The 15,357-nt window shown below is 34.7% G+C and overlaps 1 protein-coding gene across 3 annotated transcripts in view; it reads left to right on the forward strand.

The window, feature by feature from the left end:
- DNAJB14 (DnaJ heat shock protein family (Hsp40) member B14) overlaps positions 1–10,290 on the forward strand; it is a 46,502-nt gene extending 36,212 nt beyond the window's left edge. For all 3 annotated transcript variants that reach the window (XM_022582421.2, XM_022582420.2, XM_089912448.1), the window contains 4 exons: positions 324–418; positions 1,237–1,346; positions 2,190–2,362; positions 5,159–10,290. In XM_022582421.2, coding sequence (XP_022438129.1) covers positions 324–418; positions 1,237–1,346; positions 2,190–2,362; positions 5,159–5,283 — 503 coding nt within the window. In that variant the 3' untranslated portion in view covers positions 5,284–10,290. The remainder of the gene's footprint in view (positions 1–323; positions 419–1,236; positions 1,347–2,189; positions 2,363–5,158) is intronic.
- The last annotated feature ends 5,067 nt before the right edge of the window (positions 10,291–15,357 follow it).

Consider the following 15,357-nt stretch of genomic DNA (forward strand, 5'->3'; position numbering starts at 1 on the left):
GAAAGCAGAGTTTCAGATTAATGATCCAAGGTTTGTAAAATCAACCAACCACAGCAAAAGTCCTCTCTGTATGCAGTATTAGGGAGGACCTCTCACTCAAGTTTTCATCAAGAAAGCACTTCTCCTTAGTTTAAGGGAAGCAAAGAAGAATCATTCCTGGTTTTGTCCACCCTTCACTCACAAGAGGAGAGGGCAATAAGCATTCATTACTCAAACATGCATTGTTTTAGTAATTAAAATAAATAAATAAAAATATAAAGGAAAATATGATTTTTCTGATGATAATTGTTCTCCCTAATTTAACCTTGCTTTTAACTTTCTAGGTAGTGTACATTCATTTTCAAATGGACGAGCTGGCTATAGCAGTCAACATCAACATCAACATAGTGGACATGAAAGAGAAGAAGAAAGAGGAGATGTATGTTTATGATATGATTAGAAATCAGAAAATGGCAAATTTCAGCTCAGGAAAAGCATAGAGTTGTCTGAAAATAGGGCAAGTTGTTTTAAAAGGAAGTGATGAGTTTTCTTTTACCAGAGGTGTTCAATAGAGACTAGAGAATCCTTAGGGATATTGGGGGAGCAGGGGTAGAAGTCAAGGTGAGGGATGGTTGGGCAATATGACACCTTCACATTTGGTATTCTATGATTCTAATGAAGGTAAACTTGCAGTGTGCATGTTCTGAACGTAAATTCTTATTGTTGGTTCTAAATAATTTAGAATTAATACTGAAAAAATTAAATTAGAAGTAACTTGCCTTATTCTAATGCAGTTATACCTAATTGCATATAGCTGTTAAATTACGTGAAGGAGAAAGGTAAATGGAAAGAGCACTGGACCAGAAATTAAAAGGTCTGGTCCCCAGCTGTGCCACTCTCATCAGTGTCCATGTTCCACCCTCAAATCCATGATAAAAATAGTTTTGCAACCTGCTGCGTATTGATAGAGTCTCTGTGTACGAAGAAAAAGAGGGAGACAGAGAACTTCCTCATCTGTAAAATGAGATCAGGTTATACCAATGTTTTCCAAATCATGATCAGGATCTCTAGGTGAAGCACCTAAAAAGTTATATTTTAAGAATCACCCCAGGACGTTGGTATGATCAGGCAGATTTGGAAGCACTGAACCGATGATCTCAAATGTCCTTTCTTCCTCTAAAAATGTTTGACAATTGTTGGATTATTGACAACTAAAGTTATATTACAATTTGTTATTCTTTGATGATTTTTTTGTAGGGAGGTTTTTCTGTGTTTATCCAGCTGATGCCCATTATTGTATTGATCCTCGTGTCATTATTAAGCCAATTGATGGTCTCTAATCCTCCTTATTCCTTATATCCCAGATCGTAAGTAGCTCAGTGAAGTTTTACAAAAAAAGAACTCTTGTTTCTTACCTAACTAACTTTAAAGGGCCTTGTCCTCTTTTAAACTTTTAAGTGCCAAATATTCTATTACTACGTGTGTACCTGATTTTAAAATGTCTAATTTTAAAGATAGTTTACTTATGCAATAAGTTTGTATTACGTTAGTTTACATTTCTCTTCTATTGTGGATAAAGACAGAAGTGTTACGTTTGAACTTGATGGCAATTTAATGTAATAGGTAATGTGTTGACATCAAAGACAAAAAGCTTTAGAAGACTTTAAAGACAAAAATAGAGTTGTGATTGATCTCACATAGGATTTGTGTCGTTAAAGAGGATATGACTTCACTCTTCTGTTTATAAAATATTGATTAAATAAAAGCAAATATTACTTTTTTGTTATGTGAGGTATTTTTCCACAATATACTTTATATATAAGTGATCAGGACATATAGCAAATTTAATGCAGCATACCTTCCAGAAAACTTTAGTGTAATACAATGAATATAATGGAAACTTTGTAAAATCATATTGCTAGTGATTATATAGTATTAAAAACAGATTGGTCTAAAAATAAGAAGTGATTTATTTTTTCCAAATAAGCTTTTTATTAACTAAAAATTGAGAGAACTTATAGGAACATAATGTATTAAAATATGATTACTTTTTTATGACATAAGTGGTGGTTTTAGGTAATTTGAGATGATATTAAATATTTGATTACCAATATTGACTTTTTAATTATTTTTATTAGCTTGATTTGTAGAAGCAGATCAGAATGTACAATTTTAATTAAAAAAATAATGATCAAGCATTTCTTTTACAGTGGATCAGGGCAAACGATTAAAATGCAGACAGAAAACTTGGGTGTCGTTTATTATGTCAACAAAGACTTTAAAAATGAATATAAAGGAATGTTATTACAAAAGGTAGAAAAGAGTGTGGAAGAAGACTATGTGACTAATATTCGAAATAATTGCTGGAAAGAAAGACAACAAAGTAAGTTTATCAAATATTTAACATCTAAAAACTTATTCAGAGTCTTTGGAATTGATTACTGTAGATTTCCCTACTCAAGGAATGTTCTAGAATTGCCTGGCACATACTCGGAGCCCAGTACTTAAATGAGACAATATGTTTTAATGTACATGTGGTCTTATAACAATATTTGGCACATGGCAAGAACTTAATAAACGGTGTTTATGTTATTGTTCTTAATAAATATTTGATGAAATAAGTAGATAATATCAAATTTCATTGTATTTAAGATGTTGTCAGTTGTAACATGCAACATTATTTTATGTACCACTAAGAAAGAAAAAAATCCTGGTATAAACTATGTCATCAGTTTTAATATGTATCCTGTTTCAGAATTAAATTTGAAACTCTTCATCAATTTAGCTTCAACAGGTAACACTTAATGTACAATGAGTTTTGTTGACATTCCACTTTCCTTTACTTATTTTGTAGGTAGAGAAGTTCTTGTGAACACTTAATTTGTTCAGGCTCTTCCAGCCTCAGCTTCCTTAATTTAAGCAGTTATATCTATAAAAATATTGACTATTGACCGTAAGAATCTGCTGAGATGCTCCATGTGAACTGTTATTATAGTTTTTTGTTTTTCTTACTGTTCCAGATAATAATATAGACCATATAGTGTAGACATTGGAATTAAACAGGCTAAAGTTGAATCCTAGGTCTGAAATTTTTAACTGAGTGATTCAGGCCGAATATTCTAACCTCTATGAATTTATTCCCTCGTGTATAAAGTGGATGATGACGATGATGAGTGGGTACAGGAAGTAACTATAATTTATATAATGCCTATTTTTTCAGTCATGTCCCAAGGCCTTTATATATATTAACTCATTTAAGCTCCACAATGACACTGTGAGGCGATTATACCCACTTTACATATGAGGAAACTGAGGCATAGAGAGATTAATTAGTAACTTGCCCAAGGTCATTGAGGTGATCTGTGATTCAAAACCAATTTGCTTTCATAATCTAGGCACTGTGCTTCGCAGTCTTCTCTCTAATACCTAACTATGGGCTTGTTGTGAAAATTAAATCAGGCAATAGTTGAAGTGTTTCACATGTAGTAAATACTCAGAAAATGGGAGCAATTATCATCTCTTATTCACTAGGGAAAATTTGATAAAACATAACCATTGTATACTTCTAAGAGAGTTCTTATCTCTGGCATTGGTTTCTTCATCTATATACTGATAGTTAGAGGAGAAACCTCCTTGGTTTCTAAGTCTCTGAGTCTGTGAATCAGTATGTTCTCAAAGTGGAGAAGGTTACATAAGACCAGTGGTTTTTCAGCTGGGAATGATTTGCCCCTGCCTCCCAGGGGACATTTGGTAATGTCTGGAAACTGTGTGCGTCAACACGGGGTTGGGGTGGAAGGGATTGCTACTGGCATCTGATGGGTTAAGGCCAGGGATGCTGCCTAACATTCTAGGATGCACAGGACAACCTCCACACCAAGAATTATCTAGCCCCAAATGCCAGTATTGCTGAGGTTGGGAAACCATGCGTTAGCTAAAGGTCTTAAGGGAAGTATTTCCCAAATTTTACTTATTTAATTTTATTTCACCTAATTTTTTGATCTGTAGCACCTTGCACAATTGTTGGTACAATATAGGCAGAGTAAATTTTTGATGGATGTATGAACAGTTGGATGAATGATTAATGAATTCATATGAATGAATGTATGAAAGACCTGCTTATTTGTGCTAAAAGAATGATGAGCACATTAGATATCTCATTTTCAAATACAAGTCCTAGTCCCCAGCCAAATACGGGTGATTTGGGGGTTATGCATACTTACATTCTATTACCTTAAATAAAAATTGGGAATTGACTGCATAAACAGAAGGAAAGATATTCATGTTTATGAATGAGTGTAATGTTATGTTTAAAGTGCTGGCTCTGGGACTGCCTTGCAAGATCCTGTCTTCACCAACACATTACCTAGTTACTTAACCTCTCTAAATCTTAGTTATCTTGTCATTAAAATATGGACCATAACAGATAATATATGGTAACACTTAGCGTAATGTCTTGTACCCATAAGTACATAAGTATTCTATATTATTATTTTTTATTATTATTTTTTTTTACTCCACCCCTAGCATAAGCCAAGTAGTTTTTCTGGCATAATTTAGTTTAATCTTTTAACAATCCGACAAGATCAATATCAATAGTTTCACAAAATGTGAAGAATTGGTCAATCAAGGTGAGGGGTTTTAGAGTGTTTATTGTGGTACTCAACTTGTGTATGTTTAAAATTTTCAATATACAATTCAACAAATTCAGTGGAGCGGGGCTTACTCTTTGTTGCAGTGCATGGACTTCTTGTTGCGGAGCACCGGCTCCAGGCGTGCTGGCTTCAGTAGTTGCAGCACTTGGGCTTAGTAGTTGCGGCACGTGGGCCCTAGAGCATGAGGGCTTCAGTAGTTGTGGCACATGGGCTCTGTAGTTGTGGCGCACAGGCTTAGTTGCTCTGCAGCACATGGGATCTTCCCGGACCAGGGCTCGAACTTGTGAACCCTGCATTGGCAGGCGGATTCTTAACCACTGCACCACCAGGGAAGTCCCTCTGTGTTTGTTTCACATGGTAGGATTCCAAATGGCTTTTAGGTCTAGTACTTGGATTTCTTTAAAACAAACAAACAAACAGTTAATAGAAATATATTGAAGGACTTACATGAAAACATCTTTGAGTTTAAACAACTAGTTGATCTAAATTACTATTTACTTAGAAAATTTTTTGGTTGTTGTTAACAGAAACAGATATGCAGTATGCAGCAAAAGTATACCATGATGAACGACTCCGAAGGAAGGCAGATGCCTTGAGCATGGACAACTGTAAAGAATTGGAGCGGCTGACAAGTATTTATAAAGGAGGATGAACTGGAATTTTATTTATACCTTTTAGAGTACTCTCTATTTTTTCTGTAAGTAAGTTTAGTTTCATCATGAGAGCTAAAGAAAAAGATTTGATGTTGAAAACTAAACTGAATAGTTGGTCCCTGAAATCTTGGACTGTTTATGACCTACTGGCTCCTTTAAATAGTAAGAAACTGAAAACTAAAATTAATATTTTAGTTATGCTTCTGTAATTATTTTCACTTTAAAAGCTTATATGATTCCTAACTAAAAATGTCTTGAGAAAGGATTATCACACCTGTAGCCATTTCTGGTTTTAGATTCTCAATTTTTTTCCCTTGTCATGTAAATATTTATGGAATGATCATTTTCTGTATATACAGGTTATTGCCTTTTTATTTAAATTCTTTTGGTGTTTAGCTCCATGAGACACTTTAGTTTAAAGTGATGGAATAAATGTTTTATGACGAAATTACATTTTCCTTGTCAGATGTCCAGTGTGTGGAGGTTGCAATGAAACTTTATCAAAAAGAAAAGAAAAAACAAAAGTTGTTTAACTTTGTGTAAAATCTTGTAGCATTATCAGCGTAGAGGGAATCGATATTTTTAATATTGCCATTATATTCTAAATTATATATTGAGATAAATGAACTGGTGTAAAGTATCAGTTTGCTATTTATTTAGTTTTATGAATTGCTAAGCCATGCATAGAAATGAAATGCTATACTGATAGATTTTAAAGAAAATATGAGGAAACGGCTATATAAACATTAACCAAAAAGGGTCTTCAACAGTAAATTGCAGTTATGTCATTTGCAATTCCAGTAACTAAAAGGCCCCCAAATGTTCATATATATACATCTTTGAAGGCTGCTAAAATTTATGAAGAAAAGGGCCTACCTGTTTTACCCCCCATGGAAATTTGCAGTTTCTTCTTAGTGATCAGGATCCTTAGTAAACAGGATCCGAAACTAAATGAGTTCTTAATATTGTCTAAGTAATAGGAAAAATTACTACTGAAATGAAGCTTTGTGCCTTTTAACCTGATTGCCAACTCGTAAACATATAGGTAGATTAACATGAGACTTACTTGATCAGAGCATGATCTGTTTGGCCATATACAGCAGTGAGCAGAAACATAGCAGTAGGTAGAATAGTGATTTATAGCAAGTTATCCTTACAAAAATTTGAGCTAAAATCTATTCACCATTGAGTAATTCAATTAATCCTATAGGAATAAGCTCCTTATAATTAAATCCATAATATACATTGGAAAAATCAGCTGGAAATTGAAGTTTTTGGTGCCTGTATGTTGGATGTGAAACTATTTGATTTCTAGTCTATGTTTTTTTTCTTTCTTCTATGTTTAACGGTTGTATTTTAATGATTTTGCTTTCATACTCATTTAACAGAACATGAGCACATCTTTGGTTAGGTTTTTTTGTGTGTGAGAGAATGCTAGTTAGAGTGCAGTGTTCTTTTATTTAAAGATTTTTTTCTGAATGTAATTTATATACCATCTGTTGAATAGAACTTCTGAAATGACCATTCTTTTTTAAATGTTCTCTTGTATCCCCTTTTCCAGGTAAATCAATAGAAATCTTGATTGAATTAGTTGTTTAACTAAACAGCATACTATCCTAGGAAAACTGAACAGCTTAACCAACTTTCTTTAGAAATGCAACCTTAAAAAGAAAAAATATCGTGCTTAAAAGAAAATACAATTTAAAATATTTTCTTCAGCCTATAGAATTAGTTTCTTAAAAACAAGGTCATAGCATTCTAATTAACTTTGAAAGTTTATATGCATCAGAAAACTTATACAAATATAAATGAAAAAAGTTTCATCCATTATTTTTCCAGTTTTAATGGGATATTTACACTATTGTGATTGATGCTTATGTGAATTGAACTCTTGTTGACTGATTTCTTTTTCCCTTAATCCTGACTTCAAGGGGATAGGTGAAGTTATCAAGTTAAGTGAAGTTATATATTGTGAAGTCATACATGGCTTTTGGACAGTACTATATTTCAGTTGCATTACATTTCATTTCATAAAATGCATTTGATAAAATTTTCAAACAACTGTGGGAAATGACTGATCGAGTGCCTGACAATTTAAGCCACATGTAAAGTATGCAAGTAAAAAGTAAGTCCTTAATGTCACCTATATCATGGTGTAAAGGCCCGTCCAAGTGTCTTAGAATTTTGGGTTAATTCTACAAAGTAAAAAGACTTCTACTATCTTTTTTTTTTTAATCAAAGTGTATGATTTACAGTGTCAGCTATCTTGAGATGTAAGATTTTCACATTTGCTGCTCTTCTAACAAAAATTCCATTTTGCCATCTTATTTTTAGCTACCTGAGCTTTCCAATTTAATTTGATAACTTGTCCTCTTCATTTTAATCATTGCCTAAAAGCCCTCAATCTTTGAGTATTGATTTACTAGCTTTTCTAACTGGTATTTTAGAAGTTTGGCAGCAATTATATTTATTAGTGCTTTACATTTTTATCCCTTTTAAAACACATACACAAACATCATTGTCTTTGCAAGGATTTGGGGGAAAGTAAATAGTACCTTTTCTCCTCCTCTTTTAATTCCTTTGTTTCCAAATAGGTGCTAGTCATTTGTAAGTTTTGGAATTTATTGTGATCAAATCTGAGAATTTAATTCTCAACAATGAGAAATAATAAGTGAAAACAATATGTTTTGGGAACAGACTGCATTTGAATGCTTAAATAAGTATTTGTTTCATAATCATTACATTCTTACATATGATAATTACAAAGATTTGGTAGAGAAGAGTAAGCCCTTAAGGTATATATATATGCCAGTGCATTAAACAACTTTGCTTTTATGTCAGCTCAGGTGTTATTAGGAACAGGAAGATAGAATTCCAGCCCTTTGCTTTAATTGCACTTTCATGCTTAAGTGTTCTTCCTGTTAAATCTTTAGTTATACTAGTATGTAAAATTGTTACTGAGAGAAATGGTTAACCTCTTGATTTCCCTTTGTTGATTTGTAATATTTTTAAATGCAGCTGTTATTTAACAGATGTGACATGTTAGTATTACTTAATAATGCATTCTAACGTATTTCATTTAAAAAATATCCCACCTGTGTTAAGGCAGTGAAATATTTCTAGATGTTGGCCTGAGGACCAAATGAGCCATCTTTTTAGTTAAGTAAGAATTATGTCAAAAGACCAAATGATTCAAAAGGAGAATTTGTGCACTTATTTAGCTTTCCCATATGAAGCTTGTGTTCAGTATTACTCTTACTATTATCTGTCGTCATACTGAGTGAACCAACTGAAAAGGCATTCATAATTTTCTTTCTTTTTTTTTTTTTTATGTGGTACGCGGGCCTCTCACTGTTGTGGCCTCTCCCGTTGCGGAGCACAGGCTCCGGACGCGCAGGCTCAGCGGCCATGGCTCACGGGCCCAGCCGCTCCGCGGCATGTGGGATCCTCCCGGACCGGGGCACGAACCCGTGTCCCCTGCATCGGCAGGCGGACTCTCAACCACTGCACCACCAGGGAAGCCCCATAATCTTTTTTCTTAACTGAACAGAAAATCTTCTGAAAATGAACAATAAATCTTAATTTTAATCTGTACTAGATAGCTGAAAAACCTTGTCTCTTGGCCATATTGGACTACTGCCCAAAGTCCATAAAATTCTCCATAAACCCATGAAAAAGAAAAGAGAGTAGTCTCACAATAACTTCAAAGTTTTTTTAATTCTAATTTTTAAGTTCAAAGAAGAAGTGGGTAGAATGATGATCTTCAATAATTCTTGCACATTCCTTTAATAATCTGGCAGGCAATACAGTCCTCGAATTCAGGCTTCCTCTTTGTTTTATTACTATTAAATAGACAGTTTCGTATAAGTGGAAATATTTTCCCTCAAAACACTAGTTCAAAACATATTCCTTATATTAAGGATTATGTAAGCACATTTTTTGTAACTTCCTGTGTGTAACTTTCCTGTTGATATGTGATTCCTTTTCATTTATTTAATTTTATTATCTGCTGGTTTTGGGGCCAATAGATTTGTGAATATTCTGTGGATGTGTCCATGTATACGTGTGTGTGTGTGTGTGTGTGTGTATATATATATATATATATATACACACACACGTATATATATATATTTTTTCCAGCTAATACCTCAAATATGTGATTGTTTAATATATACCACATTATATTTGCACAGAGCAGGGCTTCCATTAGCAGTGGATTTTCTTATTTCTAACTTTGAAAATCAGTCCACAGAATTTCATTGGTGTGGATTCTTTCTGTTGATCTTTTCCATATTTTAACAGAGATTCCTATTATAAGGCCCATACTTCAAATATAATTGTATCTTTCTATAGCAATCTGCAAGTATGTAGGGGTAAGAAGTGTTTCTTGGAATGTTTTAGTAAGTTACCATAAAAAATTGGAATTACTCGTTGCCAAGCTGTCTGGTAACTGCATAACAGATGACATCTGGCATGAATGTGAATGTCTCATTCACTTCAGTCCAGGAGTTGGGACATTCTAATCTGATATTCTACTTTGCCATTTAAGAGCACCACTAAAATAATAGATTTTTCAATGACATTGGAGTATTTTAAGCATCAATTTAAAAATGAACTGCTTTGGACTGTATATGGATGGATGACTATATCAATGAGAAGAAAAAAACTCACACATAAATAATATTTTTATAATTTATTTGTATTAAGAAATGCTTCTTACCTTTTTTGTTTAATTTTTGGGTTGCTACATAAGACTTTCTTTCCATATGAAGTTTAGATCATGTTTTTTAAAAGCTGCAGGTAATTTTCAAGGTGTGATGGAATTTTACTGGAAGCCTTGTGTAAGTTAAATGAAGTGAAATTGGTAAAGGAGATCTTACTTTGTCTATAGTGCATTCAAGATTATACAATTAGATTTCAAAATGAAATGTCAATGAAATGTCTGATTTGTAAAATATTTAATGTTATATCAGACTTAATATAAAATAAAATTTTCTGTGTGAGAACTCTGTTAAAGAAAATGCATTTGATTTTTAATGAATGTTCTGCTGAATGATTTATGATGAATTTTTGTCTTTCAGTCTCTGCAGTTTATCTCAGTATATGAATAAAAAGAAGGTCTGTTCTCACTGTAAAGGATTTGTTTTTATCATGTTTTATATTCTTAATATGGCCTTTCCTTCATTCATTCAACCATTCAACAAATGTATGAATGTTTGCTATAACCCAGGCAGTAATATGGAAATTAATCACTGAACAAGGCAAAAATCCTTATGAAGTTTACATCTAGCAAGGGAAATAAATGTCAAGTAAATAACTAATTATAATTATGATGAATGCTACAAAGAAAATTACAAGGTACAACAAAAGCATATATCTGGAAGGCTTAACCTACTCTGGGAGGATTAGGGAAGGTTTCTCTGAGGAAGTGAGCTTAAGCTGAAACCCAAAAGATGAGATAAGTAGGAGTGAGGTGAATGCTAGATAAATATTTCAGGCAGAGTGTGCTAAGTTGATAAAGTCATAGAAACTTCACAGAAGTGAAAACAAACTTGTATGATTATGACATAGGAAGCCAGGCTAAGTTAGAGAATTAAAATAAGATAAGGGCCAGATCCCATTAGGCTATATATAAACCATGATGATTTATGTTCAAAGAAAAACTTTGAGATTTTTAATGAAGGAGTTAACATGATGAGACTTGAGTTTTTAAAATAACATTTTAGTTGTTGTGCAAAGAAGACTGGAGGGCAAAAGTGAATGTAGGAAATGATAGGAAGTATTGTCAAAGGAGAGATGATCATGGCTTGGACCAGAGTAGGAATATAGTGATTGGTTTTGAGATACAGTGTAGAATCAAGAGAATTATTTGATTGATTAGATTTGGGATAAATGGAGGCAGCAATTAAAAACTTTCCAAAAATTTGGCTATGAAAAGAAGTAGAGAAAAGGGGTGGTAGCTGGAAAATGTGGTTTCTAAGAAGGCTTTTGTTTTTTCAGTTATTATTTATTACATGAAACCTTACTACTTATTACATGAGAGACCTTACTAATTTTTATTCTGGTGGAAAGGGGCAAGTAGAAAGTGAAAGAATACAGAAAAAGAAGGATAATAGCATTAAGTACCTGGTATTCTAGAGGATGTTGGAGCCACTGCAAAGATGGAATAATTACTTTAGCTAAGAGACACCACCAGCATTCTTTCAGAAAGGAATATATGGGTTATGGCTTGTATTTTCTTAATAAGATAAGCAGTTTATGGAAAATTAGGGGGTGGAGAGGATGATAAGCAGACACTTCAAAAAGAATGAAGACAATTTGAAGGAATCATTTTCACTGAGTCATCTGACTAGTGAAAAGTAGGATTTCTTTGAGTCCCACAGTGGTGACAGAATTTACAATCTGTTAAATTTTGTGTATTTTTTCCAACTTAGTCCAGCAGCCTTGGCATAGACATGTAGAATACAACTCATTTAACTCTTCCAAATTTGAGGTTCTGTCAGGCAGGAAAGATGGTAGGGGCATTTAAGATGTTGACAAGTGAGTGGTTTCACTGACTATTAGATGTAAGCCAGAGATCGAGGGAATTAGTGATTCCTGAGGTGACCGCCTAAGTCTAGAGAAAGTTATTGTATAGACCTTATAATTGACTAGAGAAAGTTATTGTATAGACCTTATAATTGTATTTTCAGTGGGCCAAATCCCAAACCAGAGCCCAAATCAAAATTTGTAAGACATTTTCCAACTTGGCCAGTGTAAGTGATAAAATTTTCATTTTTGTATGTTGGAGAATCAGCAAGAGTCTCCTCTTCATACGAGTTTGAATACCAATAGAATTTTCACACAGACAGCAGAGCCAGCATAAATCCAGATGATTGATTGTTGATTTTTTGATAGGAAACCAGAATCTAAAAAAAAAGACAAAAAAAATTGAGAGCTCTGCTGTATACAACAGCTAAGAGAAATTTAAGCTAAAGAGAAGCAGAAACAAAGGCTCTGATATAATAAACTCAGAACTTTAACATGTGTATGTTTGTTGACTATATAATGTACTAGTATGCTGTGTACATAGTAGAACAAAATAGCAAATTTGTATAATGGGATAAAAATTTTGTGTGCATATGCATGTATGTGTATACTATCTGTTTCTTTCTGAACCTCAGAGATCATCTGTTAAATCCCACTTTGGAGAACTGGCACACGGTCCTGATAATCTTTTAGGTCAGTAATATTTCCCTTAGTCCTATACCAACAGCAGTGTTATTGATGGGTAAATGCAAACAGATCAATCTGAGTACATAAGGAACTCTCCTATTGACATGCCATAATTTGGAAACCACCACACTTGGAAATTAAAAATCTTACTAGATTTTTCAATTTGTAGACATCGTGGTATTTGGGGATTTTGGAAAGCTGTGCTCTCCCTTCTTGCCACTCAAAAGGAAGAAAAAAATCAGCAATATTTTCCAGATCAACTACCATATAATAATGTCATTAAAATGGATAATTATGTTAAAATGAAAAGTAGTGCTTCCAGAAATTAGAAGTTCTTGCTAGAGTTCATATTTTTATTTGCCTCCAAACTTGGGGGCAAATGGTGGGGAGGTACGGGGGAAATACGGAGTTTTAGTTTTAGTCAGGGCCAGGACTAATGGTTTCTTGTAATCACTTTCATTCTACAAATGTTGAAATGAGTACCTGCAGAATGCAAGAAACAGAGGCATTGTAGGAAACTGGAAAAAATCTAAACCGTGACCCTTCTTTCTAGACCTTATGGTCTCACTGGGTAAACAAACTAAATCTATGACACATAATTATGCACAAATAAATATCAACCATTCTTGGTAGTATATAGGAGCATTCAAGAGAATGTGATGGATGAGAAGGTGTTATAAGGAAACAAGATTTAAATAACTAAGGCAGAAAATGAAGGGGTTTAGAACATGCCACCCTGAAATATGCCACTTTAGCATATTGATTATTTTGATCTGAAGGCACTAGGAAACAGCAAATGCAGGAAGGGCTCTCTGACCTCCTACTTTCTACTTAAAGGCTTGTCATAAAACTTCCCATGAGAAAGGTGCCCTCCCTCTACCAGGAAGAGAAGAACATTCTTATCACCAGAGATGGAACTGACACTGAAATGGACCTGTGCAAACAAACCTACTAAAATAACCCTTATCTTCCATTAGTTTATCCCATACGTTTAATAGTCACTGTTGTACAATCTACTGCCCCTAGCCCAAGCCCCCTTGTCTGTCTCATCCCCACAATTTGTTCTTTGTGTAAAAAGGTATATAAACTTTGGGCCTAACGGCTTTGGGTCTTCATTTTCCTTCTGAAGACTCCCATGTACATGTAAAAATATTCAATGGATTTGTATGATTTTCCTCCTGTTAATCTGTCTGTTAATTTCATTGTTAGACCCAGCCACAAAATCAAAGAAGGTAAAAGGAAGTTTTGCCTCTCCTACGAGAGAAATGAGCATTTCAGATTCGGGAACCTCCATAACTAGCATGGGAAGATAAGAGTCATTTGGATGGAAGGGTGAGGTAATCAATTCGGCTGGGAGTACAGGATTCACAATAGAGTGCATTTAGAAGTAAAATAAAATGACACGTTAGTGCCAGATTAAAGACTACATCAACTATTGTCTGCAATGGTATATCACTAAAGATTTTTTGATCAGCAATAATGTACGTTATTTTAGAAAGGGTTAACTGGCCATTGTTGAGTGGCTATTGATACAGTCTTGCTGAATGGAATAATGGTTTGAAGAACTGAAAAAATCTAGATGTAAAAAAGCATTGTTAAGGAGGAAAAGAACATGAGGAAGGAAAGAGAGCAAAGATGATACGTGATGGAATCTTGGAACCAACATGGACATAGATCAGGAAACAGGTTTACTGGCGTTTTTAGAGCCTTTGACTTAGAACTGACAGACACGTGTAGAAATATTCAACATCCAACAAGCAGCTGAAAATATGAACCTAGAACTCAGATGAAAAGTGCAGATTTAGGACTCACATTCTCAGGACACTGTGGAAAGGGAAAAACAGCAGAGGAATCAAAGACAAACTTTAAATGCCTTCATTTAAGAGGAGGCTAGAGTGGGTGAGGAGCTAAAATAAGTGCAGTGTCCTAGAAGCTAAGAAATGAAAGGAAGGAAAAGGAAGTGCTCTTCAATGACGTCAGTTGCTATGGAACTGTCAAGTTCACTTGTAATGACAAGGAGGTCATTTGTAACAGCTGGGAGCTTTGTAGTTTACCATTTCATCCTCCTAAGGATAACTAGGAAATAAGTATCTTTTCACCACGTCTTGGACTATGGTTCCTTTTGCACTTCTACTTTTTGGGATTGGAGTTGACAATCAGTCGAAAACAAGTTCCCATAGACCTCATTTTCCTACCACCTACTGTAGGTTTTCCTTAAATGTGCACACAAGCAATGCACCAAACAAAAAGTAATGTAGGCAGTCCTTAAAGGTATAGCCTTCTAAGTCAAGGGCCAATGAAAGAAAGTTGTTCAATGTCTGCATATGTAGAGGCTTCAGGTACACACATAACTCATCTCCAGAAAGCTCATGGATCCTCGATTCAATCTAGGCAGGGCCTTGAGTCACAGTACGTGGGTAGCACCCATGGGAAAGCCAAAAGAGACTAGTAAATTGGGGTCAGAAACCTATGGACCTTTGACTTCTAATCACGGGCAATCTGGTGTTTGCTGTTCAGCGTGTAACACCACCCCTTCAAATTTCTCAATCTACAAGAAGAGGTTTTAAGATAACGGGTCCTAAAAAAAACTAATGAGATTTTTCCACCTTCTCCAAACAAAAACGTCTTCTTGCTTGCGTTTTCCGGGGGGTCTTCACGGCTCAGCGATCTCTTAGGAATCTCGATCCGACAGCCGAGGTCGCGACGTCCGGGTCTCTGTGCAGGTGCAGGAAGCAGCCCCCGGGTTGGGGGGCAGGGGTCAGGCTGGGCGCGTCGCGCGGATGCGCGCTCCCTTTCGCCGAAGCACCTCCCCGGAAATCTGGCGTCACCGGGGTCGGAGGTCTGGGAAGTGCTTCCTG

This window comes from Delphinapterus leucas, chromosome 5 (genome assembly GCF_059928025.1).
Source record: "Delphinapterus leucas isolate spDelLeu-1000000601 "Yukka" chromosome 5, BTC_Dleu_Yukka2, whole genome shotgun sequence".
Taxonomy (NCBI): domain Eukaryota; kingdom Metazoa; phylum Chordata; class Mammalia; order Artiodactyla; family Monodontidae; genus Delphinapterus; species Delphinapterus leucas.